This window comes from Dromaius novaehollandiae, chromosome 33 (genome assembly GCF_036370855.1).
Source record: "Dromaius novaehollandiae isolate bDroNov1 chromosome 33, bDroNov1.hap1, whole genome shotgun sequence".
NCBI classification, from domain to species: Eukaryota; Metazoa; Chordata; class Aves; order Casuariiformes; family Dromaiidae; genus Dromaius; species Dromaius novaehollandiae.
Window position 1 is genome coordinate 1,453,693 of NC_088127.1, and position 27,970 is coordinate 1,481,662.

Genomic DNA, 27,970 nt, shown 5'->3' on the forward strand with positions numbered 1-27,970 from the left:
AATCAGGAGGCGAAATGCTAATGAGGGGCCGGCGGGCTCGCTCTGCCCAATGGCCGGCGCTGGTGCTGGCGGATTGTTTTTTTCGCTCTGCCCAATGAGCGGCCCGGATGCTGCCGCGTGGGCGCGGCCTGGGCGCGCCAATCGGGCGGCGGCGTGTTGGCGCCGCTCTCTCCGCGGCCTGCCTCTCTATGGTCGCAGGAGGCGGCGGGTGCCCAAGATGGCGGCGGTGGCGGTGTCGGCGGCGGGCGCCGTGGTGGTGCCGAGCCCGGAGCTGCCGGGCCCGGGGCCGGGGCCGGGCCGCGCCCCCGAGGAGGAGCTGCCGGCGCTCGACCCGGCCGAGGTGCGGAGCCGCCTGGAGCGCAGCGCCCGGCAGTTCCGCAACCGCCGCAAGGTCCTGATCCGCGGGCTGCCGGCCGACGTGAGCAACCAGGTGCGGGCCGGGGCCGGGGCTGAGGCGGGAGAGGGGTCCGTGGGGCTGGGGGAGGAATCAGGGGGGCTGAGGCGAGGGCTCAGCCTGTGGGGGGAGAAGGGTCCGTGGGGCTGGGGCTGAGGGGGGAGAAGAGTTTGTGGGGCCTGGGGCTGAGCCTGGGGGGGTCTATGGGGCTAGGGCTGGAGCTGGGGGAGGAATCAAGGGGGCTGAGGCAAGGGCTGAGCCTGTGGGGGGAGAAGGGTCTGTGGGGCTGGGGCTGAGGGGGAGAAGGGTTTGTGGGGCTGGGGCTGAGCCCGGGGGGGGGGTCTATGGGGCTAGGGCTGGAGCTGGGGGAGGAATCAAGGGGGCTGAGGCAAGGGCTGAGCCTGTGGGGGGAGAAGGGTCTGTGGGGCCTGGGGCTGAGGGGGAGAAGGGTCTGTGGGGCCTGGGGCTGAGCCCGAGGGGGGTCTTTAGGGCTTGGGTTAGGGTTAGGATTAGGGGTCTGTGGGGCTGGGGCTGGGGCTGAGGTGGGAGGGGGAGTCTGTGGGGCTGGAGACTGGGGCTGGGGGGGGTTAGTGGGGCTGGGACTGAAGTGGGAGGGTTGTCTATGGGGCTGGAGCTGAGAGAGGCGTTGGGGCCTGGGCCTAGGCGGGGGGGGTTCAATGGGGCCGGGCCTGGGCCTGAGGGGGGAGTCAGTGGGGCTGGGAGCTCAGCCGGGGCCTGAAGGGAGGGTTGAGGCCTTTCGGGGGCCACGGGTGGGGATGGGGGGGTCGAGGCCTCACGAGGGACCTCTAGGACTGGGGAGGGCCTGTGGGGGCCACGGGAACGGGGTTGGGGGGGACGGGGGGTGCCGGGGGGAGCAGGACAGGGCGGTCGCGGCTCTCCGGCGAGACACCCGTGCCGGCCGCCAGCTCCGAGCTGCCGCGTCCCAGCCCGCGCGCTTCCTGCCTCGTTAGTTTAACCCGCCGGCGCTGAGGCCGTTTCCTTCCCCCCGTGCCGGTGCCGCGTGACGTAACCTCGCAGCTGCGCGCTCTGTTTACGCCTGGCGATAGCACGCCGCTCGCTTTGCCTCCCCGACTGTTGTTTCTCGGCTGAGGTTCGAGCCCTTCCCACGCCCGCGAAAGCCGAGACTTGCAGCCTTCGCGAACGCCAGCCGACCTTTCCCCACGCGCCCTGCCGCTCCCCCGCAGCCTCGCTCTTCCTCCTCGCGGCGGCTCCGCCAGCGCCGCTGGAACGAGCCGGGTGTTGATACGGCTCCGAAATGTTTAATATCCCCAGTGTTGGGGAGGTCACGGCCGTCACCAAAGTTGGATGGAAAAGCGGGTGGCCGGGGACACCCAGCAGCGCGGGCGCGTGAGCTGCCTCCTGATGCGCCTGATTCTTCTGCTGTGCGGCTTCTCTCCCGGTCGCGATCCTCCCCCTCCAGTCGCCTGTGCTTTCCCGGAGCCCTTCCCGGTTGTCCCGCTGCAAACAGCGGAGCGGGAAGTCTCGGTCTCTCTTGTACCGCGCTGGCTGCTTTGGCATCCTTTGCATCCAACTCACTGGTTGGGATCTTTGAGTCTGGATTTGGGGTTACGCCTGGGCAGCGCTGGGTGCGTTTCCACGCGGGGAGTCCGTCTCTGACGCGCCGCGGCTTGGTCCTCCCCTGGCTCCCAAAGTCTTGAGGGAGGGACGGGTTCCCGTTGGTGCTTGAGCGGGATTACCCGGCCCCGAGCGGGATTACCCGGCCCCGAGCTCTGGGAAGCGGCCAGCCCTGTTCAACGTGTCCTGAGCGTCTCCCTCAAACGAACCTCGAAGTCATGGCAAGCTGCTCCTTTCGCTAGCAGAGGCTCGTGGATTAACCAAAAGAACCCGTTTTGCAGTCAGAAATCCTGCTGAGCTCGAGCTGAGCTGTTAAAAACATGGTGAATGTTTGCGTTTATCCCTCAGGGGTTGGAGCACCCATCCCCTGCAGCAGAGTTTGCTCTCTTCTTCCAAGGTGGCTCGTGCTCCTGGTGGGCTCCGCGTGCGGGAGCTTGGACGAGGTTCGGGAGGGCAGCGGGGCTTCGCAGAAGCCCTCGCGAGCCCCGTTTCTGGGGTATCTGCGGCGCTTCACAGATACCGAAGTCTTTGTGCCGCAGTCCCGGTGCGGCTCTGCTTCCCTCCCCCCGTGGCCCTCCTCCGAGGGATGCGGCACCGCGGCTGGAGGGGGGACCTGGCGTCTGGGCTTTTTGGTTCTGCTTTTAGCCGTTCTGTTTCCCGTGAACTCGCTGCTGAAGTAATTTCCCTGTCTGCGCCTGTGGGGTTTTTTTTTCCCCAATAAAATGGAGCTAATTGTCTGCTGGCGGTGGCTGAGAGGCTCGAGGCCTGTAAATCATTTTGCAGTGCTCAGACGAGGATGGAGTCTTGAGCAAGGCGCAGCAGGAAGGTGCTGCCTCGGGCCGCAGCTCCGCCAGCGCACCGAAGGACCGGTTCAAAGACGCTGCTCTGGAAGGAGCCGCCCGCGACTGCGGAGCGCTGCGCTGCCTGGCAGTCGCTGTGTCCTTCTTGGGATAAAAGCTGTTTGTAGCGTCGGGGCCTTCCAGCTGACGGGCCTAGGCAGTGCTGACGGCCCTTGGGGCGTTAAGCTGGGGACGGCTGAGGTGACACCGCTCGTTTCGGGAAGTTGCCTGCGGGCGCTCTGAAGACGCAGGGAAGCGTTGACTCAAAACGCTGATTTTTAGCGTATGGCATAGCATTGATCTCTAAGACCAGGAGGTGGCTGGGGGAGCGTGCTGATTTGGAGCGAGTGTGCTTGGCTTTCTTGCTTGCAGCACGTTTGGGGGCAGAGCAGGTGGAAACACGCCTTTGGGGCGTCTTGCCAGAGTCCCTGTGTCCTGGGTGACTTTCCTGAGTGACAAACTCTGTGCGCTGGCGGTTTTCTCTGCGCGCTTCCAGCCGGGGCAGCCGTGAAGCCTGCCCGAGCCCCTGCCCTCCTCCGAGCCCGGCGCTGTGCGGCACCAGAGCGGGATTTCCCACCCGGAGCGGGATTTCCCACCCGGAGCGGAGCGTCAAGGTGTCGCTGGCGGGGAGCGAGTCTCCGCAGCGCTGCCCGCTGAAACGCGGGGCCCGGGCTGGGTCTGCGCTTTCCCTGGGAGCGGGCTGGGTGCGGAGGGTCCTGCTGCCGCTTTGTTCTCCCTGGTAGCTGACTTTTTTCTTTCTTTTTTTTTTTTTAAACTCTGTTTATACAGGAAGTTCACGATCTGCTGAGCGACTACGAACTTAAATACTGCTTTGTGGACAAATACAAAGGGACTGGTGAGTAAGCTGCTCTCGCGGAGCGGGCGTCTCCTGTGGCGGGGAGCTCTGCGGAGGCCGTAGCCGGGAGCCCCCGGACTCAGCCCCCACCGGGCGGGTGAGCCGGCCCCCGCGCCCCGCCGCGTCTCCCGCAGCTCTTCCGCTGCCTGACGTCTTCTCGGGGAAAGGCGCTTCCAGCAGCCGCAGTCTTACCTCGAGCGCGCGCCTGAGCACCCAGCGCTCTGATCTTGTTCTGTATAAATGCTGCGCGTGTCCCGGTCTTACTGTGCCTTGTGTATGGTCTTTTCTTCAGTTGTGCACATTGGATCCTATTTGTGAGGTGGCTAGTGTCGTCAGTCGGAAAATTAGAAGCTGTGGGGCTTAGAGCCCCAGGAGACTTTGTACGTGCAGCATGGGATTGCCTTGCTTTACCAAACCGCAGGGGTGCTTTTCCTGTTCACTGCTGAACCGGGGTTCTCGGCCGAGTCCTGGCGCGCTCCCCGCGGCGCTCCTCCGAGCGCTCCGCCAGCCTCTCGCGCTCGGAAGTTCTCGTGGACAGAAAAAGCTTCTGGAGTTGCATGAGGTTGCTGCCGCGCTGGGCACTCGTCCATCCGGCTGAATGCTGTGAGGGGAGGGCGGCTGGGACTGAGGACCAAGGCTGCCGGCGGCAGCTCTGCGGTGGGCGTTGCTGGAGGCACCGCCCCAGGCCCTGTTGTCTCCCCGGAGGCTCAGGAGCATGCGATGCCGGGGAAGGGCCGTCCGACACGTTGCATGCGTCCTCACTTGAAGAGTTCTCCGAATCTGAGAGTTGTCATGTCTGATTTAACCAGCCAGCACTAGCAGAGACCTCGGTGGCTTAAACCGCGCTTAGGCTCAGGCTCCTGCCTTGTCCGAGAGACGCATGAGTGCATGAAACGTTGGGCATTAACAGCGTGCCAGTGTCGCGGGGAGGCTGGAGGGGCTGGTCACCCCCGTCACCCGGAGCTCAGCGCTCTGCGCGTTGGCCCTGCTCACCGGGCCCCGCGGCTGGGCCGGGGGCTTTGCATCTGGGGCAGAATGAGACTGAGAGTGCGGATCCGAGCGTGAACGGCCTTGCGGGGATGCGTGGCGGCATCTTGCCACGTTTCCCGGTTTAACGCTTTGTTCTGGGCTCGTCTGTTCTTGCAGCGTTTGTCACCCTGCTCAACGGGGAGCAGGCGGAGGCCGCCATCAAGAAATTCCACCTGAGCAAACTGCGGGACAAGGAGATCTCGGTGCAGCTGCAGCCCACGGACGCGCTGCTCTGCATCGCCAACCTCCCGCAGCTCTACACGCAGCAGCAGTTTGAGGAGCTGGTCCGGCCCTTTGGGAACCTGGAGCGCTGCTTCCTCGTTTACAGCGAGAAGACGGGACACTCCAAAGGCTACGGCTTTGTGGAATACATGAAGAAAGATTCCGCAGCCAGAGCAAAATCTGACCTGCTGGGCAAGCAGCTCGGCACACGGACGCTGTACGTTCACTGGACGGACGTCAACCAGCTGACGTTGGACCTCATCCACTCCAAGTGCTTGTGCGTGGACAAGCTGCCCCACAACTACGCGGACCTCGAGGAGCTGAGGCAGGTCTTCTCCGCGGCCTGTGCGCCGACGTTTTGCCAGGTGGGTGACGGACGGGGGAGGCAGCGCTTTCCCTGGCGCGGTCTCCGTTAGCGCTTCCCATCCTCTGCTGAGATCCAGGCGCGTTGCGTTTCGCGCTGACGCCCGGCTCGGCCGCGTGCTGGGAAGATTGACAGCCCAAAGAGCCGAGCCCGGGGTCCTGCTGGCTCAGATCAGCCCACGAGGACCTCTCAGGCTTTGCGGCCTTTGTGTGTCGGCAGCCAGCGCGCTCTCCTCCCATTGTGCTAAGCCTCCTTTTCACGGCCTTGTTTTCGCGTAGCTGGCGTACGGTCAGGACGGGCAGCTGAAAGGCTTTGCGGTCCTGGAGTATGAGTCAGCAGAGATGGCGGAGATGGTCCAGCAGGCCACAGATGGTTTGCCGCTCGCTGGGAACCACGTCCGAGTCTCCTTCTGCGCCCCCGGCCCTCCTGGGCGCAGCATGTTGGCCGCGCTGATCGCCGCGCAGGCAACGGTGAGGCTTGCGCGTACGGCTCTCGGAGCGGACCGCGTCTTAGCTCCTCCTCGCGCCCTCTCCGCGGCTCGGCCTGCCGTCGTCCGTGACGGGGCGCAGCGGCTGCTCCTTGAGCCTCCCCGGGGTTGGGTATCCAGCCTGGAACAGGCTGTTGTCGCTCGGCTCGCTGGCAGCACGCCCGCTCCGAGCAGACTTCTCTTTGGATCACCTACAAAGCTTCCTTCTGTTGCCTGTAGCTCCTGCTTCTGGGCAGCTACTGCGTGCCGGAGGGGCTGGCCAGCGCGGAGACCCCGGCTCGCTAGTGCTGCCAGATTCGGGATCTGGTTGAAAGAAGTCAGGCACAAATTATCCTGTTGCTAAGGTGGCGGCTCCTGCGTACAGGAGCAGGATTCACAGCGAAACGCTCGTTGCCGCAGAAGCCGAGCGGCTGTTCTGCGCCGGGAGCTTTGCCTGTCGTGTGCTGTGCCTGTTGCTTTGCCCCTCAAACGTCAGTTTGCGGATGTACCGTGCCCCATCAGGCCTCTCTGGAAGGGTCTGTTTGCCCTGTGTGCGCTCTGCGCCTCACGCGTCCCGCGCACCCCGAGGTGTAGACGGCCGATGGCGACAGCTGACCGCGTGGCTGCCGCAGGGCACGGGCTCTCAGTGCCTTCAGGGGTGTGAGGGCCTCGGCTTTGCTTTGGGTCAGTGTTTCCCTCCTTCCCTACGCTCCAAAAAAACACCTGGGCGCGATCTCGCTGAGGGCATCGGTCTTGGGAGCGCGGGGTGAAGTCGGCAGGTTCTCTGTGGCCTCTCATGGAAGCCTCAAAACCAGGTGTCTGCTTTTGACTTGCTGCCTTTTTTTTAAGGCGCTGAATCGTGGGAAAGGGCTCCTGCCCGAGCCGAATATCCTTCAGATTCTCAACAGTCTGGGAAACCCTGCTTCGCTCCAGCTGCTGCTCAACCCCCTGCTTCATGGAGCTGTTGGAGGAAAACAGGGTAAGGCGGCGTGCCTGGCTCCTGCGCGAAGAGCAAAGGCGGCGGGTGCCTCGCTGCGGCAGACGGCTCATCGCGCTTCTTTCTCTTCTCTGCAGGGATCCTCGGTGCTGCTCCATCCATGCCGCTCGTGACCAATCCAGCCCTCTCCACGGCTCTCCTTCAGCTGGCGCTGCAGAACCAAACCCAGGCTCAGCAGGTACGCGGGGGTCGCGCCGCCGCGAGCTTCCCCCGGCTCTGGGGCCGCGAGAGGTCCGTGCCGCGGCGACAGGGCGCTCCCGAACCCGCGGCGCTCCCGGCCGCGCCGCCCCGGGAGGTGGAGCGAACCCGCCCGTGCCTCTGGGCAGCAGATGTGCAGAGGGAGCTCGAGCCTCGCCGCTTTGGCGATGAGGCTGTTGTCTTGTTTTGCGTCCGTACGCCTCCTGAGGTGCCTTAGCTGTGCCTTTCTGCAGGACACACTCGTGCCACCGCCAGGCTCTTGCTGGTTGCTGATTTCCACCTTAGTCTGGCCATTTTGCGTGGTCAGCGTGAGCACCCCCGATGCCTGCCTTGCCCGGTATCTCCAGTCAGGCTCACGCACCTCAGTGGCTGCTTCTGACGGTCTTGGTTGCTGCTCCCTCGTCCCCAGGCACTCAGAGAGGAGTCAGAGCTCCTCACCGCTTTAGGAAGCTGCCTGGTTTGCTTCCTGCTGTCCCTGCGTCTCTTGCTTCGTTTCAAACCACGGTGCACCTGGTTTTTCACCCCCTCCTTTGAGTGACCTCTGTCTTTCTGGTCTTTCTCGCTGTGCTTTCTGCCCCAGAAGGCATTGCTTGGGAACTCCCTGTTACTGCAGAACCAGGTCTGGACACAGCTGCTGCAGAACAAGGAGAACCAAGCCGTATTCCATGTGAGCGGTAGGAGCCAGCCTGCGCGTGCCGTGCCGTGTGCGTGGCGCGGGGGCAGCGCCAGGACCCCCCGGCGCCCGCTAGATCCTCCTTTCGGACCGGGCCCAGGCGGGGGAAGCCCTGCGGGAGGAGCGGTCTCTGCCCTGGCTCGTGGGGGAGAAGCGAGCCGCTGCTCCGGCGTGCCCCCCTTCGCCGTGGGGCAGGCAGCTCTGAGCCTGGGGGCAGAGCCTGCCGGGGAGCTCCGCGAGGGCCCGTGGTCGGTCCCGGCTTGGCCGGCTCCTCTCCGAGGGGCGCAGGGGGCCAGCTGGGCCCCGGCCTCCGCCGAGGGGCCTCGGACTAGCTGCTGCCTTCGCTTGGCTTGGGGGCTCGCTGGGTGCCTGAGGAGGGGTGAGCACGTGTCTCTCTTGGATTGCTCTGCACTTACCGGGTCAGCAGGCGATTCCCGCCCGGGGCTGGGTGGGTGCGGACCTTTGTTCCAGCCCTGAATGGGCACCCGCTTCTCTTCAAACCGGTCCAACTGGGGAGTAGCTCCCTGGTGCTCTTCTCTGTATTTGCTGCTTAAGGAACCATGAAATTGTAGCCCGTCTCCCTGTTGGGCCCTCCAGGGAGAGCTTTGAAATGCAAATGCGTCAGCAGAGAGACAAGTGGTGGCTGCGGCGTGTTCCTCCTTCCTCTCTGTGCTTTGCCGTAACAGTCGAGCCGTGCAGCGTGTGCGTGCTGAGCTTTAGCTAGCGGTCGTGGGTCTCGAGTCCTTTGTGTCCGTGTGCTGTCTGCTGAGCTGAACGCTCGCTGCCAGGTTTCATCCGCTCCCCTGAGCAACCGGCTGGTTCCCAAAGCGCTATGATTTCCGCTGCCTCCTTCCTCCAGAGCGACTGGGCGATGTGTTTTCACTGCCCAGGCACGTGTGAAGCCGCCTTCCTCGTGGCTGATCCGCGCCCGGGTCTCGGGAGGGCCCTCGCTGCCCGCTCCAGCCCTCGGCACGGCAGCGGGGTCTGGAAGGGGGGGAAGCTGTCTGACCCCTCGGACCGTGAGGCGCTTCCTAACTGCTGCCTTCGGCCTGGAGCTGCTCTGATGCCGCTGTAGCCCAGGGCCCCGCGCTCTGCTCCGCTCTGCTCCGAGTGTGTCTCGTGCCGCAGGCGGGCTGGCTTCTCGCAGCGTTCCCGCGGCTCGGCTCCGTCCCCGTGCGCAGCCCCGGCGCCGTGCCGGGGTTAATCTCCCGCTGTTGTTCGCAGAAGCCCGGGATCCTGGGCGACTCTCCGCTGAGCTCCCTGACGCACGGCGCCCTGGGCTTGCCGAGCGCCCCGGCCCAGCCTGCCGCCCAGCTCCTGGCCGAGCTCCCCTCAGGTAACGGCGCGACGCCCGGCCGCGACGCGGGGTCTGCTCCGAGGCGCCCTGCCTGCGGCCCCTGCTCTGCTCCTCCTCCGGTGTGGGGAAGGGACCGCTGGGCTTGGCGCGGCTTTGAGACGCGGAGGATGTCTCCCCAGGCGCAGCGGTCCCTGTGCCGGGGGGTGGGAAAGCCCCAGGGGACCCCCTGGGGTGGGTGGAGGAGGTAGCTGGGGCTGGGCTCGTCTGCGCCTCGATGGAGCACAAGGGATGGACGCAGCTCTGGATGAGGCCGTAGCTGCTCTCCGGGGAAGGCGGCTCGTGTGGCGTGGAGGAGAGGGGGAGAAGGGCTGAAAGCCCGGATGGAGCCGGGTGCTGGCGCCCGTGAAGCGGTGCCACCGCTGTTCTTCTCCCCAGGTGGCCCCTTGGCCGGTGACATGGCGCAGGGGCATGTGAAATCACCTATTTTGCCTTCTGGGAACGTGCCCCTGGCACCTTTCCTGGGACCCGTGGGGGTCGATCGCGAGAGCTCCGTGATGGGCGCGCAGGTGCCCCAGCTGCCCCCGCCGACGGTGACGCCGCCTGCCCTGCAGGGCCTCACCACCTCCCTCCTGGGATCCGTCATCGGCGGCCTCCAGAAGCCCAAGCAGAGCGAGAACGGGCCTCCCGCCTCCGGGGTGAGAGCGCGGCTCCGTCGGCAGCCGGCCCGCGCTGCCCCTGCCGTGCCGTGGGGCTCTGCGCTGCGGTGAACCGCCGCGGTCCTGCGCTGTAACTTGACGTTGGTTTCCCTTGCTGCCTCTCGAGGTGCAGGCTGATTCCCTTGGCCGTTTTCCTCGCAGGTCTCGCTGCTGGGGGAGCCGCCCAAAGACTTCAAGATCCCGCTCAACCCTTACCTGAACCTGCACAGTCTCCTTCCGGCCAACAGCCTTGGAGGTGGGTGATGGGACGCAGCCGCGCGACCGGAGGGGCGGGGAAAGGGACACGTTAGTGCTGTTGGCTGTCCTGCCCCCTTGTTGCCAGCCGTCCCTCCGGGAATGGCTCCTCCGAGCGGAGAAGGAAATCCTTGGGGCTGTGAATTTCCGTTGCGGTTGCGGAGCCGCCTCTCCCTGGGGGTGAAGGGCAGGGAGCAGCGGGCCGTTCCGTTCCGGGCGGATTGGATTGCCTCCTGCAGAGCTGGCTCTGAACTGGACGGAGCCAGCTCCACCCCGGCCTGGCACCCTGCCTCCCCGCCGACGGGCAATGCTCTGCTTGTAGGTGGTGCCAGCAAAGCGTTTAATCTGAAGGCCGGAGTGCTCGGAAACGTCTCCAACCCCCGGATTTCACAGTCCGACCCGTTGCTACCCTCCCCTGGGCTGGCAGGAGACAGCTATGCCTTTGACTACCAGCCGGTGGGTGTCCGTCCGTCCGTCCCCCCGGCCCTGGAGGTCTGGTGGGGGGAGTCCTCTGGCTCTTGGAGCTGGGGCGGGACGCCGGGGTGGCCCCCCGCCTGCAGTGCCCGACCCCTCTAACCTGTCTGTCTCCTCTCCCGGAAGGACTTGGGATCCCGAATTTATCCCCAGACGAGAGACCACGCCGGGCCCATCCTGGGTGGCTTTGGGCACAGCAGGCACAAGGTAAACCTCCCCGAGCGTTAAGGGGACCTAACCAGCAAAGAGGAGCCCAAAGGAGGGAGGGGAAGCTAGCGAGACGCTGGTGCTGGTGCCGGCCCTGTCTCTAGGGCCCCTGTTGTCCTCGCTTGCAACGTGGAGCCGCTTCTCTTCCAGATCTCATCAGCAGCATCTCCGGGGTTCGAGCGAGGCGCCTTGGGGCCGCCCCTGCCGCCCTTCTACTCAGGGTCTCCCAGTTCGTACTTCACTAGTGGCCTTCAAGCTGGGCTCAAGCAGAGTCACCTCAGCAAGGTGAGGGGAGATCTTCCCACCGGTGTCCCGTGGGCCTGGAAACGCTCCGCCCTGGCGTGGGGAGCGGTCTGGTGGGGCGATCGCCCTGGCCAGAGCCGTGCTGTTAACCGCTGCCCTTCCCTGCTCTTCCAGGCTGTTGGGATGCCGCCGGTGGGCTCTGGAGACAGCATCCTGGGCTTGGGACCAAACAGCCACTCGCACAGCTCCCACTCCAAGGTCAGAGCGGGACCGGCCGCCCCCGCGCTCGCCGGCGTCTCCCTGCCGCTTCCCCTGGGCTGACCGCCGCGTCTCTCTCTTCCAGACCCCCGTTGGCGGCCAGAAGCGGGCCTTCTCCCACCTGCTGCCTTCGCCCGAGCCCAGCCCCGAGGGCTGCTACGTCGGGCAGCATTCCCAGGGCCTCGGAGGGCATTACGCAGACTCCTACCTGAAGCGGAAGAGGATATTTTAACCCCCCTCCTTGCCGAAGCACTATCTCCCCCTCATCCAACGTGTAAATCTTGTACAAACTTTTTTAAACGTTAGTCCTTTGATTTTTTTTTTTGAGGATTTTAAAGTGTGATATGAAAGACTTGGCTGCCCTCGCAAGTGGTGGAGCAGAGGTTTAACCCAACGCTTCCCACGCAAGGACGGGCATCTTCTACCCGTGGCTCCTTCCCGAGCGGACGTCCCTGCCTCCGAGGGATGCTCCGCGCGGCAGCGCTCTGCCCTGCCGGTGCCTCCGCGTACCTTCCCCGGCCCTCGGGATCCCTCTGCTCCAGCCGGGGAGCTGGGTCCTCCCGAAGGCCCCCCGCGTCGCCGTGCCTCTCCGGGGGAGCGCCGTGCTCCGAGAGCAGCACCTGGGAGCCGCCTTTCCCGCGCCGGGGCTCCGCAGGGCCGAGGAAGCCGCGCGCTCCCTGCCTTAACCTGCTGCTTCCGGCCAGGAATGTAAGCGCCCCCGGCCCCTCCGCCCGGGGGGCCGCAGAGGCCGGGCCGAGCTGGGCGTCTTGGCCCCCGGCTCTTCTATACATTTCAGTGGTGTGTGTGGGTGTGTGTGTGTGTTTGTGTTGTGATTCCTTTTTTTTTTTCTTAAAGACTTAAGACGCTGAGATTTTACACTTTTTTTGGTAATGAAACCTTGTAAGTTGCCTTTTTCATTTCATGCTTGTTTTTATTTCTTTTTTTTTATTATTTCTTTTTTTAAACTAGCTGGAAACGGGGGCTCTGGTCTCTTGTACAGTCAGTGACCCTGCGTCTCTCTCGTCTCTTCATCCTCGGCCCCCGTTTCTTGCCCCAGCGGTTTCCCCGCGGGAGGGAGGAGGGGGCCTTTTCTTAGACTTCCCCGCGGCCTTTGCGTGGAGCTGGCTGCCTCGCGCCCCGCGCCGAGCCCTGGAGCTGCTTCCCGGCCCCGGGCCGCCGTCCCCTGCCTCCCCGGGCAGGGTTTGCGGTTCCCCTGCGTGTTCCCTTCCTCCTCCTCGCGGGTCGCCCTGGTTTTAGAGTCGCTGCCGTGTTTCTGCTGTCGACACTGGTGGTTTTGCTGTAGCTGTCGTGGGCGCGACACCCCCTCCAGCCGGGCACTTCGCCTTCCTCAAGTAAAGCTATATTTATACTGGGCATCATCTCCCCGGCCCCTTCTTTGGACGCGCGCTCAGGCCCCAGAGGCCCCCCCGGTGCCGGCACTGAGACTGGGGGCTGCCCCACGGACTCGATGCCCCCCCAGGTGCTGGCAGTGGGACCAGGGGGTGCCCTGTGGGCCCGGTGTCCCCCCAGGTGCCAGCACTGAGGCTGTGGGGTGCCCCACGGGCCTGGGGGGCCAGTGTCCCCCTTCTTGTCCCCTGCAAAGGGGGGGGTCCCTCTTGTCCCCAGCCCAGGGGCTCCCTCTTTCCCCCTCCCATCTGAGGGGGGTCCCTATATGGTGCCCCCCCCATGCCCAGGAATGGGCCCTGGGGTGAGGGAGTCCCTGTATCACCCCCCCGAGGGGTCTTGGGTGTCCCCAGCTCGCTGGGGGGGGGGGTTAATGGGGGAGGTTTAATTGCAGCAGTAATTAGGGGGAGGGAGCTGGGAGGCGGCAGGCGGCGGGACCCAGGGGAGCAGCAGGGCTTTGTCCTGGCCACGCCCCCGTCTCGGCCACGCCCCCGTGTCGCGGCCGCCCGGCGCGGCGCTCACGTGACGGCACGGCACTCACGTGACGCCCGTCATGGCGGCCTCCGTGGCGGCGCGCGGCGGGGGCGCCGTGACGCGGCGGCTGCTGCGGGGGGCGGCGCGGGGCCTGCGCGGGGCCGGCGGCGGCGGCGGGGCCGCGGCGGAGCCGGACGGGGACGGGGCCGCGGCGGAGCCGGCGGGCGCCGTGTGGGTGCCGGGGGGCGGCGGCGGCGGGAGCGGCGGCGGGGGCGCTGCCGGGGCGCCCCGGTGCTGACTCCCCCTCCCCGGTGTCCCCCCCCTGCCAGGGTGAACGTGGTGTTCGTGGACCGCGCGGGCCGCCGCGTCCCGGTGCGCGGCCGCGTCGGGGACAACGTGCTGCACCTGGCGCAGCGGCACGGGCTGGAGCTGGAGGGTCGGTACCGGCACCGGGACCGGGACAGGGGGGCGGGACTGGGGGGGACAGGGACAGGCCGGGATCGGGACCGGGGGGTGTGACCGGGTCGGGACTGGGGCTGGGGAGGATGTGGCCGGGTTGGGACCGGGACCGGGACCGGCACCGAGGAGGGATCAGCCAGGGCGGGACCGGGTTTGGGGCAGCGATGTGGCTGTTTTGGAACCAGAACCGGGACCGGGAGGGACGTGGCTGGGTCGGGACCGGGATTAGGGGGAGACACGGCCAGGTCGGGACTGGGACTGGGGATGCGGCTGGGTCGGGGTTGGGACCGGGACCGGGACCAGGACCAGGACCGGGGGGACGTGGCCGGGTCGGGACCAGGATCGGGACTGGGGACTGCGGCCAGCCCAGGGCAGGGCCTGGGGGGGGGACGGGGGTCGCGGGGAATGGGGGTCGCAGGGGACGGGGGTCGCAGGGGACGGGGGCCGCGGGGGACGGGGGCCGCGGGGGACGGGTGCTGTGGGGGACGGGGGTCTCCGGCGCTGAGCAGGACGCGGGGCCCAGGCGCCTGCGAGGCCTCGCTGGCCTGTTCCACCTGCCACGTCTATGTCAGCCAGACCCACCTGGACCGGCTCCCGGCCCCCGACGAGCGGTAACCGCCCCCGCCCCCCCGGCCACGCCGCGACCCGCACGTCCCCCCCCCCGCGGGCCCTGCTCTCCCCCGGGGCCCCGACAACCCTGCCACGGGCCCAGGGACCCCCGGGGACCCGCCAGCCCCATAGGGACCCCCATCACCCCCTGGGACCCCTGTCACCCCCCAGGGACCTGCCAGCCCCACACAGACCCTCATCACCCCCAGGGACCCCTGTCACCCCCTGGGGACCCTCCAGCCACACACGGACCCCCATCATCCCCAGGGACCTGCCAGCCCCACACAGACCCCTGTCACCCCCTGGGACCCCTGTCACCCCCAGGGACTCTCCAGCCCCACCATGGACCCCTGTCACCCCCCACAGATCCTTCAGCCCCCCACGGACCCCCGTCACCCCCAGGGACCTGCCAGCCCCACACAGACCCTTGTCATCCCTAGGGACCCCTGTCACCCCCCAGGGACACACTAGCCCCACCCGGACCCCTGTCACCCCAGCAACCCCTGCCACCTCCTGGGACCCGCCAGCCCCACAGGGACCCCTGCCACCTCCTGGGGCCCGCCAGCCCCACGTGGACCCCCGGGCCCCCACAGGCCCCGCGCTCCCTGGCCGGGCTGCTGCGGCCCCCCGCGCCCCTCCGCGCCGCCCGCTGACGCCGGCTCTGGCCAGGGAGGACGATCTGCTGGACATGGCGCCGCTGCTGCAGGAGAACTCGCGCCTGGGCTGCCAGATCGTGCTGACGCCGGAGCTGGAGGGGGCCGAGTTCACCCTCCCCAAGGTCACCCGCAACTTCTACGTGGACGGCCACGTCCCCAAGCCCCACTGACGGGGGGCAGGGGCCGGCCCGCGCCGGGGGGCCGGATCCCCCCAGCCGCGAAGAGGACGCCGCCGGCCCGGCCGCGCCGGAGGGGACGGGCAGCGGGACGGTGGCACCGGGCGCCGGCGGGGCCCCTCGGCCCAGGAAGGGTCCCTGCGGCCCCCTCGCTCCCTCCGGGCTTTGCGACTCCGCTGTTGGATTTGGGACTGGCCGGGTGCCGCGTCCGGCGGCGGAGCGGGGTCGCGTCTGCCGCCTCGCAGCTCGTTGGCAATAAAACTCCGAATGACCGACGGTTTCCCCCTGTGCCGGCGGCGGGGAGCGGGGCACCGGGAGCGGGCACGGCATCCGGGGACGGAGCACTGGGAGCGGGGACAGGGCTCAGGGACGGGATCCGTGGTGGGGATTTGTGACGGGGTTCAGGGATGGGGTTCACGGGTGGGATTTGGGGGTGGGGTTCAGGGATAAGGAGTGTTCCTGCCCCATCCCCGGGGGTTCCCTGCCCCATAGCAGATCCTGCCCCATCTCTGGGAGTTCCCTGCCCCACGCCGGGTCCTGCCCCATCCCGGGGGGTTCCCTGCCCCACGCCGGCTCCTGCCCCGGCCCGAGGGGTTTCCCCCCCTCGAGGGGCCCCGGTGTCCGGGGGGGAGGGAGCCCGGCCCGCCCCCCCCCGCGCAGGTGCTGCTGCTTTAGCCGGGGCGGCGCCGGGGCGGTGCCGGTGCCGGTGCCGGTGGGGGTGCGAGGCCGGTGCCGGTTCGGCGGTGCCGGGCCCATGGCGGAGCAGCTCTTCCTCGAGGGGCAGCTCCCCGACTTCTCCCTGCTCCAGCGGCTGCTCTGCCTCGAGCCCGAGCCCTGCGGGTCGCTGCTGCCGCCCGGCAGCCCCGGGGGCGACGCCGCCGCCGCCGCCAGGTGCCACGGGGGGGGGAGCCGGGACCGGGGGGGGGAGCCGGGACCGGGGGGAGCCGGGGGCATCGGCACCGGGGCAGGGGGACCTGGGGTTACCGGCCCCGGGGGGTCCCGGAGCGGCCCCGGTTCCCCGCCCTGACGGATCCTGCCCGGCGCAGTGGGGCCGCGGAGCTGCCCCCGGGACCCCCGGCCCCCGCCGGGCTCGGCCTCACCTTCCTGCAGGAGTCGGCGCGGCTGCTGGACCCCCCCGCGCCGCCCCCCGAGGGGCCCCCCGGGCCTGACGAGCCGCCTCCCTCCGGCAGCCCCGGACCCTCCGGCAGCCCCGGACCCTCCGGCCCCGACGCCCTGAGCCTCATCAGCCTCCAGTGCCGGCACCTGGCCGGCGGCCCGGGGCGCCGACGGCCCCGCAAGCAGGCGGCCCCGCGGCGGGGGGCCGAGCCCCGCGACCCCGCTTTCCGGGGGGTGACGCTGCGCCTGCGCCTGCGCCTCTGCCCCCGCAGCCCCGACGGCTACCGGCTCCTCATCACCGCCCGCGACGGCAGGTACCGGGCCCCCGGCACGCGGATGCGCCCGACATCCCCTGGACCGCAGCGTGCGTCTGTCCGGGCACCCCTGGGCACCCGGCTGCACCGTCTGTCTGTCCGGGTGCACCCCCAGCACCCCCGGGCTGCAGCGTCCATCTGTCCATCCCGACGCCCCCCCGGCTGCACCGTGCACCCTCCCGGCGCCGCGTCCGCGTCCCGCCGCAGGGGATGCCGGAGGGCGGGAGAGGGGCGGCAGGATAACCCCGATCGGACGTCGGGGGCCTCGGCCGCCAACGGGGACGGGGACGGGGACGGCGTCGTGGTGGGACGGGCACCGGCCGGCACGCTGGGAAAAGCCCTCCCTGCGCTGTCGGGATCCGGCATCCTGGCAAAGCTCAGCTAATCCCGCCGATCCGCAGCGAGGCCGGCTGGAAACGGAGCCAGGACGGCAGCGCCGGTGGCGCCTTCACCGGGGAGCTCGGGGCGGCCAGCAGCTCCGACGAGGACTCACCCCTCGCACGGAGTAAGGATGGGGATCAGGGATGGGGATGGGATGGGATGGGATCAGGGGTGGGGATGGGACGGGGATGGGACGGGGATGGGATGCGATGGGGATGGGGACAGGCTGGGATGGGGCTGGAGCTGGAGCCAGAGCTGGAGCCCCGCGTGGCTGCGGCATCCCGCTCGGCTCGGCCCCGGCTCGGTGGGAGAGGCGGGTTTGCAGGCTTTCCGCAGCGGCGTTCCCACCGCCGTCCCTCCGCAGGGAGCCGGCGCTGCGCCTCCTGCAAGACCCGTCGGACGCCGCTGTGGCGGATCGCCGAGGCCGGGACGCGGCTCTGCAACGCCTGCGGCATCCGGTGAGCCCGGCGCCGCGCGGGAGCTGCCCGGGCGCTTTCCCGGTGGGAACGGCGCCCTCGGGGCCTCGCCGCCCTGACGCCCTCCGCCCTGCTCCCCAGGTACAAGAAGTACCGGCTGCGCTGCTGGCGCTGCTGGAATATTCCCCGGCGGAGCAGGAAGCCGTGCTCACGCTGCTCCAACTGCGGGGAGGCGCTGCGGCCGCCGGGAGCCCAGCCGAGGAGCGGGAGGAGGTGATTCCAGCGGAAAACGGAGCCGGAGACCCGGCGCCGCTCCTCCTTTCCCCCCGCCGCTTCCCGAGCAGCGGCAGCGCTCCGGAGCAGGCGCCTGGCCGCCCTCGTCTCCCGGCTCTTCCCGTGGCCGGAGCGGCGTGCAGCGCCCCGGGGCCCGTTCCCTGCGGGACTGCGCCCCGAGCACCGGGATCGCGGCACGACGGGCCGGGAAGGGGCGGATAAACGGGAGCACGGGGAAAAGCCGTGGCCATTCCCGAGGGCAGGGGGATGGGAAAAGGCTGCGCTGCAGCAGGGCTGAGGGTCTTCCAGCACCTGGAGCAGGGAGCAAGACCAGGACCCCCGGAGCCCCCGGGAGCTGCCAGCCTGGCCGGGAGGCTCCTGTCCAGTCCTGGCTCTCGCGGGTAGGCGAGCCCGGACACCTGGGCCCCTCGGTGCTGGGGAAGGGGGAGAGGGGAGCCCGGACACCTGGGGATCCCCTAAACCTGCTCCGACACGGATTCTGCTCCTATCCTTTTAATGAAGCTCCAGTGACGGGGGGGGGCCCCAGTGCGGCTGCCCCCAAACCGGCCCCAGCGCTCGGCACCGCTGAGGATCCCATCCCCGTCCCCGCACCCGGTGCGCCGGCCACCGCCCGCACGCGCGGGATCCCGGGGGGCTCCGGGCTGGATCCCCTGGCAGCCGGCAGCTCCGTGCTGGAGCCGCAGCCGCAGCCCCCGCTCACCTCCCTGCTGCCCATGGGGAGCCCCTGCTCTGGGCTCCCCTTCCCCAGCGCCATTCCCGCTCCCCGTATGGCTCCCGGCGCGGAGCAGACACCGACCGACGGGCTCCGCGGCACCGAGGCTTTTCTGCCGGCTGGATGCAGCCAAGGGAGCTGCTCCGGGAGCCGGTTCACCCTGTGCGGCCCCGCTGCGGCTTGGCACCATCCCGTCTCCGTCGCCCCAGCGCTTTGCGCCACGCGGCCACGCCGGGAGCTGGGCCGGAGCCGGAACCCCCTGGGCCCTTCCCACCCGGACGCCTGGGCCCTACCCTGAGTCCTTCCCCGCCTCCGTGGGACAGCGTATCCCGGGGGGGTGCTGCTGGGGGGGGTCAGTCCCAGGTGACCCTGCGGCCCCCGCTACGGCCCGGCCGCCGGTGCCGATCCGTTGGGAGCAGCCGCCTCCGGCGAGCGCCCGACCATGGGCTGCATCTCCATCTGCCGCTGCCTCTCCTGCAGCTTGTACCGGCGGATCTTCTTCTTGTGGTGGTAGAAGCCGTAGCCGACCCCGGCGGCGCACGCGAAGGCCAGCACAGCCACGGTCACCAGCACGGCCGGCAGCACAGGGAATTCGTAGTCTGCAGGAGAGCGGGGGGGGGGGGGGTCAGTGGGGCTGCCCAGTGCATCCCGCCCCATTGCATCCTGCCCCAGTGTGTCACACCTGCATCCTGCCCCGGTGCATCTTGCTCACATCCTGCCCCAGCGCATCCCACCTGCATCCATCCCCAGTGCATCCCACCCCCATTGCATCCCGCCCCACTGCATCCAGCCCCAGTGTGTTACCTGTATCCTGCCCTAGGTGCATCTCACTCACATCCTGCCCCAGCACATCCCACCTGCATCCCGCCCCGGTGCATCCCACCCTGGTGCATCCCACCCCACTGCATCCCAGCCCATTGCATCCTTCCCCAGCGCATCCCACCTGCATCCTACCCCGGTGCATCCCGCCCCATTGCATCCCAGCCCATTGCAGCCTTCCCCAGTGCATCCCACCTGCATCCTGCCCCGGTGCATCTCGCCCACATCCCGCCCCAGTGCATCCCACCTGCATCCCGCCCCGGTGCATCCCGCCCTGGTGCATCCCCCCCGCATCCCCCCCAGCACATCCCGCCGCGCCGGGCTCCGGCGGCACTCACACTCCACCAGCACCTCCACGGTGCGCCTGGCGTCGCCCAGCCGGTTGGCGGCCCGGCAGCGGTAGGTGCCGGCGTGGGCCCGCGCCGCCGGCTGCGGCTGCGCCACGGGGAAGGGCCGCCCGTCGCGGGCGCACTCCACGTGGGGCGGCGGGTTGCCGCGGGCCGAGCAGCGCAGCGCCGCCTCCCGCCCCTCCGTCCAGGTCTGCTGCTGGGGGCAGCCCGCCTCGTCCATGCGGGGCCCGTCTGCCGGCAGAGGGGGGGGGTCAGCGCTCCCGGGGCAAACCCAGCGCCACCTCCACCCTGGGCCCGGGTGTCCGGGCCCCCCGTCCCCTCCAGGGGCCCAGGCGTCCGGCCCCACTCACAGAAGACGCTGAGCTTGGCCGGGGCCGATTTCTTCTGCAGCGTCTGATTGCCCACGGGCAGCTCAGCTTCGCAGACGAACTCCAGCCCGTCGTCTTCCTCGTGGGCCGTCAGGTTCAGGAGGACGTGGCCCTCCGTCCCGGACACCTGGGCCCCGTGGCTGCTGCGGAGCCACAGCTGCAGCCCCGGCGGCTGGCTGGGTGCCGTGGAGCACTCGACGGCCACCGGCTCGTGCAGGGAGGCGTTGGGCTCGCTGATGGCCAGGTACGGGTCCGGGAAGCCTGCGGCGGGCGGGAGCACCGTCGTCCCGTCCCACCGGCACGCCAGATGTGGCTCCCGCTCCGGATCCCCGGCGCTGCATCCCACCAGTCCCGGTTCCCACCCCGGCTCACTGGCATCACATCCCACCGCCCTTGGCTCCCGCCCCGGCTTGCTGGTGCTGCATCCCACTGCCCCAGCTCCCGCTCTGGCTCCCCATCACTGCATCCCACCGCCCTCGGCTCCCGCTCTGGCTCCCCATCACTGCATCCCGCCGCCCTCGGCTCCCGCTCTGGCTCCCCAGCACCGCATCCCACCGCCCTCGGCTCCCGCTCTGGCTCCCCATCACTGCATCCCACTGCCCTCGGCTCCCGCTCTGGCTCCCCATCACTGCATCCCACTGCCCCAGCTCCCACTCTGGCTCCCCATCACTGCATCCCACTGCCCTCGGCTCCCGCTCTCACTCCCCATCACTGCATCCCACTGCCCCAGCTCCCGCTCTGGCTCCCCATCACTGCATCCCACTGCCCTTGGCTCCCGCTCTGGCTCCCCATCACTGCATCCCGCTGCCCTCAGCTCCCGCTCTGGCTCCCTGGAGCTGCATCCCGCCGCCCTCGGCTCCTGCTCTGGCTCCCCAGTGCCACATCCCGCTGCCCTCGGCTCCTGCTCTGGCTCCCCAGTGCCACATCCCGCCGCCCTCGGCTCCTGCTCCGGCTCCCCAGTGCCGCATCCCTCCGCCCTCGGCTCCTGCTCCGGCTCCCCAGTGCCGCATCCCAGCGCCCTCGGCTCCTGCTCCGGCTCCCCAGTGCCGCATCCCGCCGGCCCCAGCTCCCGCGGGGGGCCCGACCCTGCCTTTCCCCGGCAGCCGGCGGCTCCGGAGGCCGGGAGCGGTGCCGGGCACTCACGGTAGGCCATGAGGGTGAGGGCGGCCGTCTTCCTCTGGCCGAAGCAGGTGAAGTAGCAGAGGAGCCGCGCGCGGGGCTCGGTGACGTTGTGCAGCCGCACCGCCAGCCAGCCGGGGCCCTGCTCCAGGCTCCCCTTGGCCAGCGAGGTCTCCAGGCCGCCGGCCGCCTCCGCCGCCGGGCACGTGGTGGAGCAGTTGACCAGGGCGGCTTCGCCGTAGGGCACCGTCTCCGGCCCCGCCACCACCACCGCGAAGGAGCTGCCGGCGGCTCCCGGCGCTGCGCGGCCTGCGGGGAGGCGTCAGGGCGTGGGGCCGGGGTGCACGGCGCGGCACGGCGCGGGTGGGACACGCGGCACGGACCCGACAGCTGGCTGGGACCCATGGCACATCCCGACGGAGCCGGGCTGGGACACAGCACGGTCCCGATGGAGCTGGGTCGGGATGCATGGCATGGACCCGCCGGAGCAGGGCTGGGGCACGTGGCACGGACCCGACGGAGCTGGGTCGGGATGCATGGCATGTCCCAAGGAGCCGGGCTGCAGTGCATGGCCCTGACCCTAGGGAACCGAGCAGGGATGCATGGCCTGTTCCTGGGGAGCCGGGATGGGGTGCACGGCCCTGACCCGACGGAGCTGAGCAGGGATGCACGGCCTTTTCCTGGGGAGGGGAGCCGGGATGGGGCACACGGCCCCGACCCGACGGAGCCGAGCCGGGACGCATGGTGCAATGCCAAGGGAGCCAGGCGAGGACAAGTGGCCCATCCCTGGGAAGCGTCTGGGCTGCATCGCTTGGCTCCCAGTGGATCTGGGACGTGCGTCCCCAACCTGACGGATCCGGGACACGGGATCCCGACCCGGTGGATCCTGGCACGCATCCCGGCCCGACGCATCCGGCACTCACCGAACAAGGCCAGGAGCATCGTGGCGAGGGGCAGGGCCAGGCGGCCGCGCCGGGGCATCGCTGCGGCAGGGCGGGAGGCGACGCCGGGACGGGACGGGAGCGGGGCTGGCTCAGGGTATCCCGCGCCTCCCGGCTCCGGCCTCGCTCCCCTGGACGCAGTGGCAGGCAAATGGCGCCGGGGCCGCCAGGAAGGAAGTGGGGTTGGCAGCTGCCCCGGCCCCGGCGCGCATGCTCGGCGCGGGAGCCCGCCAGCTCTGTGCAGCCCACCGGCACCAGGGAGCCACCGGCTCCGGGGATCCCCCCCCCCGGCTCTGGGGATCCCCCCGGCACTGGGGATCCCCCCGGCACTGGGGATCCCCCCGGCACCGGAGATTCCAGCGGCTCTAGGGGTTCCCAGTGGATTTGGGGATCTCCCTGGCACCACAGATCCCACCAGCACTGGGGATCCTGGTGGATCTGGGGATCCTGCTGGCACTGGGGATCCCACTGGCATCGGGGATACCCCCAGCACCACGGATCCTGCCGGCACCGGGGATCCCACTGGCCTTGACCCAGACACGGCTCCGTGTCACCGCCGGGGCACTCCCAGCCCTGCTGGAGCAGCATCCGGACCCGCTCCCGGGCAGGACGCAGCTCTGATCCCCCGGGATTCATCCCCAAACCCCCATCCCAGGAGCAGCCCCGGCGCGAAAGGCTCTCGGGTGGGAAACGTCGCGGAGGGGCGTTTAATGGGCAGTAGGAGCCAATCCCGCCCCCCGCCCCGGGGATAAAACACAGGGAAGCGCGGAGACCTCGACACCTCCGCCGGGGAAAAAAGTCCAACCCGAGCACCCAAAAGCGCCGCCGGCGCCAAGTCCGGGCGCGGGACCGCCGTGCGCCCAGCCCGGTGCGACGCCAGCGCCCATCCAGCGCCTGCCCCAGCCGCGTCCCTGGGCCGGGGCTCCGCCGGCGCCGCTGCCTGTAGTGTTTCCTTCCAGTCTCGCCCCGAGCGGCCACGGGAACGCCGTCCCGCGGGATGCTCCGGAGCACGCCGCCGCCTCGCCCGGCCGTCACCCTGTCACCGCGGAGGGGCACCGGCCCCTCCGGCGGCTCTGTCCTGCGGGACCCCGCTACGGCCCGGCCGCCGGTGCCGATCCGTTGGGAGCAGCCACCTCCGGCGAGCGCCCGACCATGGGCTGCATCTCCATCTGCCGCTGCCTCTCCTGCAGCTTGTACCGGCGGATCTTCTTCTTGCGGTAGTAGATGCTGTAGCCGACCCCGGCGGCGCACGCGGCGGCCAGGGCAGCCATGGCCAGCAGCACGGCCAGCAGCACGGGGGGGTCGTAGTCTGTGGGAGAGCGGGGGGGGGGGGGTCAGTGGGGCTGCCCAGTGCATCCCGCCCCATTGCATCCTGCCCCAGTGCATCCCGCCCCAGTGCATCCCCTCCAGTGCATCGTGCCTTGGTGCATCCCACCCCATTGCATCTTGCTCCAATGCATCCTGCCCCATTGCATCCCATCCCGCCGCATCCCGCCTCGTTGCATCCCGTCCCGTTGCATCCTGCCTCATTGCATCCTTCCCCAGTGCATCCCACCCCGTTGCATCTCGCTCCAGTGCATCCCGTCCCGTTGCATCCCACCCCGTTGCATCCCGCCCCGCTGCATCCCGCCCCGCTGCATCCCGCCCTGCTGCATCCCGCCCCGCTGCATCCCGCCCCGCTGCATCCCGCCCCGCTGCATCCCGCCCCATTGCATCCCGCCGCGCCGGGCTCCGGCGGCACTCACACTCCACCAGCACCTCCACGGTGCGCCCGGCGTCGCCCAGCCGGTTGGCGGCCCGGCAGCGGTAGGTTCCGGCGTGGGCCCGCGCCGCCGGCTGCGGCTGCGCCACGGGGAAGGGCCGCCCGTCGCGGGCGCACTCCACGCGGGGCGGCGGGTTGCCGCGGGCCGAGCAGCGCAGCGCCGCCTCCCGCCCCTCCGTCCAGGTCTGCTGCTGGGGGCAGCCCGCCTCGTCCATGCGGGGCCCGTCTGCCGGCAGAGCGGGGGGGGACGTCAGCGCCCCGCCAGCGGCACCGTGCCGCGGGACCCGGGTCCCCCCGCGGGGCTCGGGGCACTCACAGGCGACGGTGAGCCGGACGGGCGCGCTGGCCTTGGGGGCCTTGCCGCTGTTGGGCAGCTCGGCCTCGCAGAAGAGCTCGGCGCCGTCGTCCTCCTCGCGGGCGGCCAGGGCCCGGCGCAGCGGTGAGGGGCCCCAGGGCGTCGCGGGACGGCCGCCGCTGTGCAGCCGCAGCCGCAGCGCTGACGAGTGCCCCTTGGGCAGCGTGCACTGCACCGCCACCTCCTCGCCCGCCACCGGGATGGCCGTGCTCACGTGCAGCTGCGGCGCCGGGAAGCCTGCGGGAACGGGGAGCGCGGGAAGCCGCGGTGCAGGGCGGGAGCGCGTCCCTGCCCGCGGAGCCGAGCGGAGGACCCGGCGCTGTCCCCGGCCCCCCCCGGACGCGCTGCAGACACTCACTGTGGACGTGGACCGTGGCCCGCGCCTGGCGCTCCTGGGGCCCCACGCTCCCGGTGCACAGCACCTCGAAGGCTCCCGGCCGCGGCAGGGCGAGCTCGGCCACGGCGCGGTGCCCCTCCTCGGAGACGGAGGCCGGCAGCGGCTGCCCGTCCAGGGAGAGGGCGAATCGCGCCTCCGGGAAGAAGGTGCGGATGGTGCAGGTGGCGTTGGCCGTCTCGTTGACTTCCAAGTGGGTTGTGACGTTCAGCTCAGGGTCCTCCGGGAAAGCTGGAGCCGGGGAGAAAGGTCCCAGGGTGAGAAAGCCGGGAGCTGCCGCGGGAGATGGGAGATGGGGGATGCAGGATGCCAGGAGATGAGGGATGCCAGGAGCTGCTGCGGGAGCCAGGGGACGTGGGACACTGGGGGACGCTGGGGGCACCGGGGGATGTGGGATGTCGGGGACATGGCACACCAGGGGATGCGGGACACCGGGGGATGTCGAAGGACGTGGGATGCTGGGGAACACGCGACACCAGGGGACACGGGACAGTGGGGGGATGCAGGATGCCGGGAGCTGCTGCAGGATGCCAGGGCATGCGGGATGCAGGACACTGGGATGTGGGATGCTGGGACCTGCCATGGGAGCTGGGGGATGCAGGACCCCAGGTAACACGGGATGCGGGACACGGCGGGGGGACGCTGGGGGTCATGGGATGGCGGGAGCTGCTGCAGGATGCTGGGGGATGCAGGATGCTGCGGGATGCGGGATGCTGCGGGATGCTGGGGATGCGGGATGCTGCGGGATGCTGGGGGATGCAGGATGCTGCGGGATGCTGGGGGATGCTGGGGATGCGGGATGCTGTGGGATGCTGGGGATGCGGGATGCTGTGGGATGCGGGAGGCCGGGGATGCAGGACACTGCAGGACGCCGGGGAATACAGGACGCTGTGGGATGCGGGACGCGGGCAGCTGGGGCTCCAAGCTGCTCCCCCAACCGGCACCGTGGAGCTGCCGGGCGGCGGAGGCCCGCGGGCAGCGGCTCACCGTAGACGGCCAGCGCGGCGGGGGCGGCGGCGCTGCTCAGGCGGGGCCCGTGGGGCTCCAGGCTCAGCTCCGCCTGGCAGGTGACGTTCTGCCCGTGGTGCCGGCGCCGCGCCGTTATCCGCTGGGTCACCTGCACCTGGTGGGGGCTGAGGTCGGCGTCGTGCTCGAAGGTCCCGGCGCGCAGCGTCTCGGCGCCCCGGCCCAGGGTGACGGTGAGGTTCCTGGCCGGCGCCACCGCGGGCACCTTGCACGTCAGGTTGTGGCTCGCGCCCTCCTCCATCCACGGCACCGGCTCCAGCACCGGCTGCTCCAGGGCGCCTGCGGGAGAGCCGGGAGGGGATGGCACCCGGGAGCGCGGCCGCCCTCCCTCGGCCCGGCCGCCGCCGCCGCCGCGGCCCCTTACTGTAGGCGATGAGGTCGGCCGACACGGTCTTCCTCACGCCGGCGCAGGTGTAGAAGCAGAGGATGCTGGAGTGCCACTCGGTGACGTTGATGAGCTCCACGGACATCTCGCCGGGGCCCGACTGGAAGTTGCGCTTGAGGCTGGACGTCTCCAGGTTGCCCTTGGCGGCGGGGTCCGGGCACGTGGTCCTGCACGCCAGGCGGATGGAGCCGCCGTGCTGCACCACCGGCACCGCCGGCTCGATGGACAGCTCGAAGGAGGCCTGCAGCCGCCCTGCGGAGTGAGGCGACGGGCTGGGGACGGGCTCTGCACGGCGCCCGGCCGCCGGCAGCACGTTAAAAGAGGAAAAGCGGCTTCCAGCCGCTGCCCGCGCCCGCGGGAGGGAGAAGCCGCTGCGGGGCCGCAGGAAGGGCAGCGGCCTCGGGCTGGGCGCCTGCCGCCAGCAAACCCTGCTGCTCCGGAGGGGTCGGCGCTCCGGAGCGTGTGACGGATCCCGCCCACGGCAGCTGTCCCCAGCCGGCGGCCGCCTCCCCCGGCATCTGCCCCCGGCCGCCGAGGGGACGGCGAGGCCCCGTGGCCGTCGGGGCCCCGCTCCCGGCTCGCCCTGCCCGGGAGAGCGGCCGGGTGCTGCCAGCGGGGAAGTGGGCCGGAGCCGCCGGCCCCAGAGGAAGCCCCGGCCCTGCGCTGGGAAGCCGGCGGTGGCAGGGGGTTCCCCGAGAGAGGCAGCGTGGTTCCCCCTGCGCGGGCTGGGCTGAAGCCCTGCCCTTTTCCCGAAATAGCTGGCTGCAGGAAATGGCAGGATTGCTCCAGGCGGCTGGAATCCACAGGGTTGCACAAGGCCGGCCACGCGCTCCGGCAGCGCCTCAGCCCCCAGCTCCCACCGGCCCCCGGCGCTGCCCCGGCCGGGAATTGGGGCGCGGGAGCCGCGTCCGGCCGCTCGACGCCCTGCGGCCCGGCCCGGGCGCTCGGCAGCGGGACGTCGCTGTGTCCCCAGGGGCAAAGTCCTGCCCGTGGCACGGCGTGGCCCGGCGTGGGACGGCTCGGCACGGCATCGCCCGGCACGGCCCAGCCCGGCGTGGACGGCTCGGCAGCACAGCCGGAGGGTGCACAGCCGCAGGCACAGGCGGACACCCGCAGCAACACCCAGGGCGACACCCAGACAGTGATACACCCGCAGTGACACACTCGCGCCCTGTGACAGTGACATGCAGCGACGTGCTCGAGCCCGGTGACAGCGGCCGCCCCGCACCCGCCTTGCTGCCGGGGGGAGGAGGGGGGTGGGGGGGGCAGAACCACCGCGGGCGCCTGCGCTCGGTGCCGGCCGCTCCCCGGGCCACCGGGTCCCCCCGCTCCTCCGGACCCCCCCGGGCCACCGGACCCCCCAGACCCCCCCGGGCCCCCAGGTCCCCTCGCACCTCCGGACCCCCCCGGCCCCCGGGTCCCCCCAGTCTCCCGGGTCCCCCCGCACCTCCGCACCCCCCCGGACCCCCCCGGACCCCGGTCCCCCCTCACCTGCGAGCGCGCACAGGACGCACAGCGCCGGCAGCAGCGGGGAGGGGCGCATGGCGCGGCCACCGGCACCGGCTCCGCGAGGTTCGGTGCGGTTCGGTTCGGCTCCGCTCGGCTCCGCTCAGCAAGTCCCGGCTCCGCCCGGTTCGGTTCGATTCAGCTCCGGCTCCGCTCGGCTCAGCTCAGGGCGGCTCCTCCCGGCTCCGCGCGTCCCGGCTCGGCCCGGTTCAGTTCGGTTCGATTCAGCCCGGCTCCGGCTCCGGCTCCGGCTCCGGCTCCGCTCGGCTCAACTCAGCGCGGCTCCTCCCGGCTCGGCGCGACCCGGTTCCGCTCGTTTCAGCGCGGCTCCTCCCGGTTCCGCTCGTCTCGGCCCGGCCCGGTTCCGCTGGTCTCAGCTCGCCCCGTCCCTCCCGTCCCGTCCCGTCCCGTCCGGTCCCGGCGGCGGCAGCGCGGCGGGTGTCGCCGTGCGGCGGCGGCGGCGCCTTATGAGCGCGGCCCCCCCGGGGAATTCCGGCGCCGCGGGGCCTCGGCCGCGGGCTTTCCCGCCCCCCCGCCGCGCCGCGGACCGGCCCCCCCGGTCCCCCCGGTCCCCCCCGGGCCCTCCGGTCCCCCCGCCGGCCCCTGCCTCCCCCGGCCCCCCCGGTTCCCCCCGCCCCGCCTGGCCACGCGGGGGGGCGGCCCCGGCCGGGGGGGCGGCCCCCAGCACCCCGCCCCCTGCCCCAGCCGTGGGGCGGCCCCCCTGCCCCATTGCCCCGGGATGGGGCAGATCCCTGCCCTCCTGCCCCACTGCCCACCGGCCCCGGGATGGGGCAGCCCCACGGCGGGGTCTGTCCCCAAGCGGGTCCCGGGACCCCCAGATATGGGGCAGCCCCACATGGGGTCTGTCCCC

The 27,970-nt window shown here is 70.4% G+C and overlaps 4 protein-coding genes across 8 annotated transcripts; 3 read left to right on the top strand and 1 right to left on the bottom strand.

Annotated features, from left to right (window-relative positions):
* Window positions 1-141: 141 nt before the first annotated feature.
* On the top strand, window positions 142-12,044 carry RAVER1 (ribonucleoprotein, PTB binding 1). Of its 4 annotated transcripts, none has more exons than XM_064499269.1 (15): window positions 142-430; window positions 3,619-3,685; window positions 4,832-5,301; window positions 5,579-5,770; window positions 6,616-6,745; window positions 6,841-6,941; window positions 7,542-7,628; window positions 8,859-8,970; window positions 9,367-9,626; window positions 9,789-9,882; window positions 10,204-10,337; window positions 10,482-10,562; window positions 10,713-10,847; window positions 10,980-11,063; window positions 11,149-12,044. In XM_064499269.1, the coding sequence occupies exons 1-15, from the start codon at window positions 218-220 to the stop codon at window positions 11,293-11,295; spliced, it is 2,307 nt and encodes a 768-aa protein (XP_064355339.1). In that variant the 5' UTR covers window positions 142-217; the 3' UTR covers window positions 11,296-12,044. The 4 variants fall into 4 exon arrangements, with proteins under 4 accessions (XP_064355339.1, XP_064355340.1, XP_064355341.1 ...); XM_064499270.1 differs by having other exon boundaries at window positions 7,545-7,628; XM_064499271.1 differs by lacking the exon at window positions 7,542-7,628.
* Window positions 12,045-12,987: 943 nt separating this feature from the next.
* Window positions 12,988-14,966, top strand: FDX2 (ferredoxin 2). 2 transcript variants are annotated; one of them, XM_064499288.1, is made up of 4 exons: window positions 12,988-13,172; window positions 13,271-13,377; window positions 13,924-14,011; window positions 14,679-14,966. In XM_064499288.1, exons 1-4 carry the CDS (start codon window positions 13,021-13,023, stop codon window positions 14,833-14,835), a joined length of 504 nt encoding a protein of 167 aa, XP_064355358.1. In that variant the 5' UTR covers window positions 12,988-13,020; the 3' UTR covers window positions 14,836-14,966. The 2 variants fall into 2 exon arrangements, with proteins under 2 accessions (XP_064355358.1, XP_064355357.1); XM_064499287.1 differs by having other exon boundaries at window positions 13,973-14,011; window positions 14,603-14,966.
* A 629-nt stretch (window positions 14,967-15,595) lies between these two features.
* On the top strand, window positions 15,596-17,345 carry ZGLP1 (zinc finger GATA like protein 1). The gene is made up of 5 exons (XM_064499214.1): window positions 15,596-15,732; window positions 15,888-16,271; window positions 16,673-16,776; window positions 17,017-17,110; window positions 17,210-17,345. Exons 1-5 carry the CDS (start codon window positions 15,596-15,598, stop codon window positions 17,343-17,345), a joined length of 855 nt encoding a protein of 284 aa, XP_064355284.1.
* Window positions 17,346-17,848: 503 nt separating this feature from the next.
* Window positions 17,849-27,662, bottom strand: LOC112983429 (intercellular adhesion molecule 1-like). The gene is made up of 13 exons (XM_064499215.1): window positions 27,085-27,662; window positions 25,573-25,845; window positions 25,170-25,487; window positions 24,147-24,413; window positions 23,750-24,025; window positions 23,417-23,659; window positions 22,764-22,980; window positions 22,087-22,247; window positions 21,654-21,884; window positions 20,755-21,039; window positions 19,594-19,872; window positions 19,232-19,474; window positions 17,849-18,673 (listed from the first exon to the last, which is right to left on the bottom strand). Exons 1-13 carry the CDS (start codon window positions 27,134-27,136, stop codon window positions 18,456-18,458), a joined length of 3,063 nt encoding a protein of 1,020 aa, XP_064355285.1. The 5' UTR covers window positions 27,137-27,662; the 3' UTR covers window positions 17,849-18,455.
* Between the last annotated feature and the right edge of the window lie 308 nt (window positions 27,663-27,970).

What these genes read in the sequence shown, in the direction of transcription:
- RAVER1 (XM_064499269.1), top strand. Translation starts at nt 218, where the DNA reads ATGGCGGCGGTGGCGGTGTCGGCGGCGGGCGCCGTGGTGGTGCCGAGC. An exon ending in GTGCGCCGACGTTTTGCCAG is followed by an intron (nt 5,302 to 5,578) that starts GTGGGTGACGGA and finishes GTTTTCGCGTAG; the next exon opens with CTGGCGTACGGTCAGGACGG. An exon ending in TGATCGCCGCGCAGGCAACG is followed by an intron (nt 5,771 to 6,615) that starts GTGAGGCTTGCG and finishes CTTTTTTTTAAG; the next exon opens with GCGCTGAATCGTGGGAAAGG.
- FDX2 (XM_064499287.1), top strand. Translation starts at nt 13,021, where the DNA reads ATGGCGGCCTCCGTGGCGGCGCGCGGCGGGGGCGCCGTGACGCGGCGG. An exon ending in GCGGAGCCGGCGGGCGCCGT is followed by an intron (nt 13,173 to 13,270) that starts GTGGGTGCCGGG and finishes CCCCCCTGCCAG; the next exon opens with GGTGAACGTGGTGTTCGTGG. An exon ending in GCACGGGCTGGAGCTGGAGG is followed by an intron (nt 13,378 to 13,972) that starts GTCGGTACCGGC and finishes CGTCTATGTCAG; the next exon opens with CCAGACCCACCTGGACCGGC.
- ZGLP1 (XM_064499214.1), top strand. Translation starts at nt 15,596, where the DNA reads ATGGCGGAGCAGCTCTTCCTCGAGGGGCAGCTCCCCGACTTCTCCCTG. An exon ending in ATCACCGCCCGCGACGGCAG is followed by an intron (nt 16,272 to 16,672) that starts GTACCGGGCCCC and finishes GCCGATCCGCAG; the next exon opens with CGAGGCCGGCTGGAAACGGA. An exon ending in GGACTCACCCCTCGCACGGA is followed by an intron (nt 16,777 to 17,016) that starts GTAAGGATGGGG and finishes GTCCCTCCGCAG; the next exon opens with GGAGCCGGCGCTGCGCCTCC.
- LOC112983429 (XM_064499215.1), bottom strand. Translation starts at nt 27,136, where the DNA reads ATGCGCCCCTCCCCGCTGCTGCCGGCGCTGTGCGTCCTGTGCGCGCTC. An exon ending in CGTCCTGTGCGCGCTCGCAG is followed by an intron (nt 25,846 to 27,084) that starts GTGAGGGGGGAC and finishes CTCACTCCGCAG; the next exon opens with GGCGGCTGCAGGCCTCCTTC. An exon ending in GCACCGGCGGCCGGGCCGTA is followed by an intron (nt 22,248 to 22,763) that starts GCGGGGTCCCGC and finishes ATGCTGCTCCAG; the next exon opens with CAGGGCTGGGAGTGCCCCGG.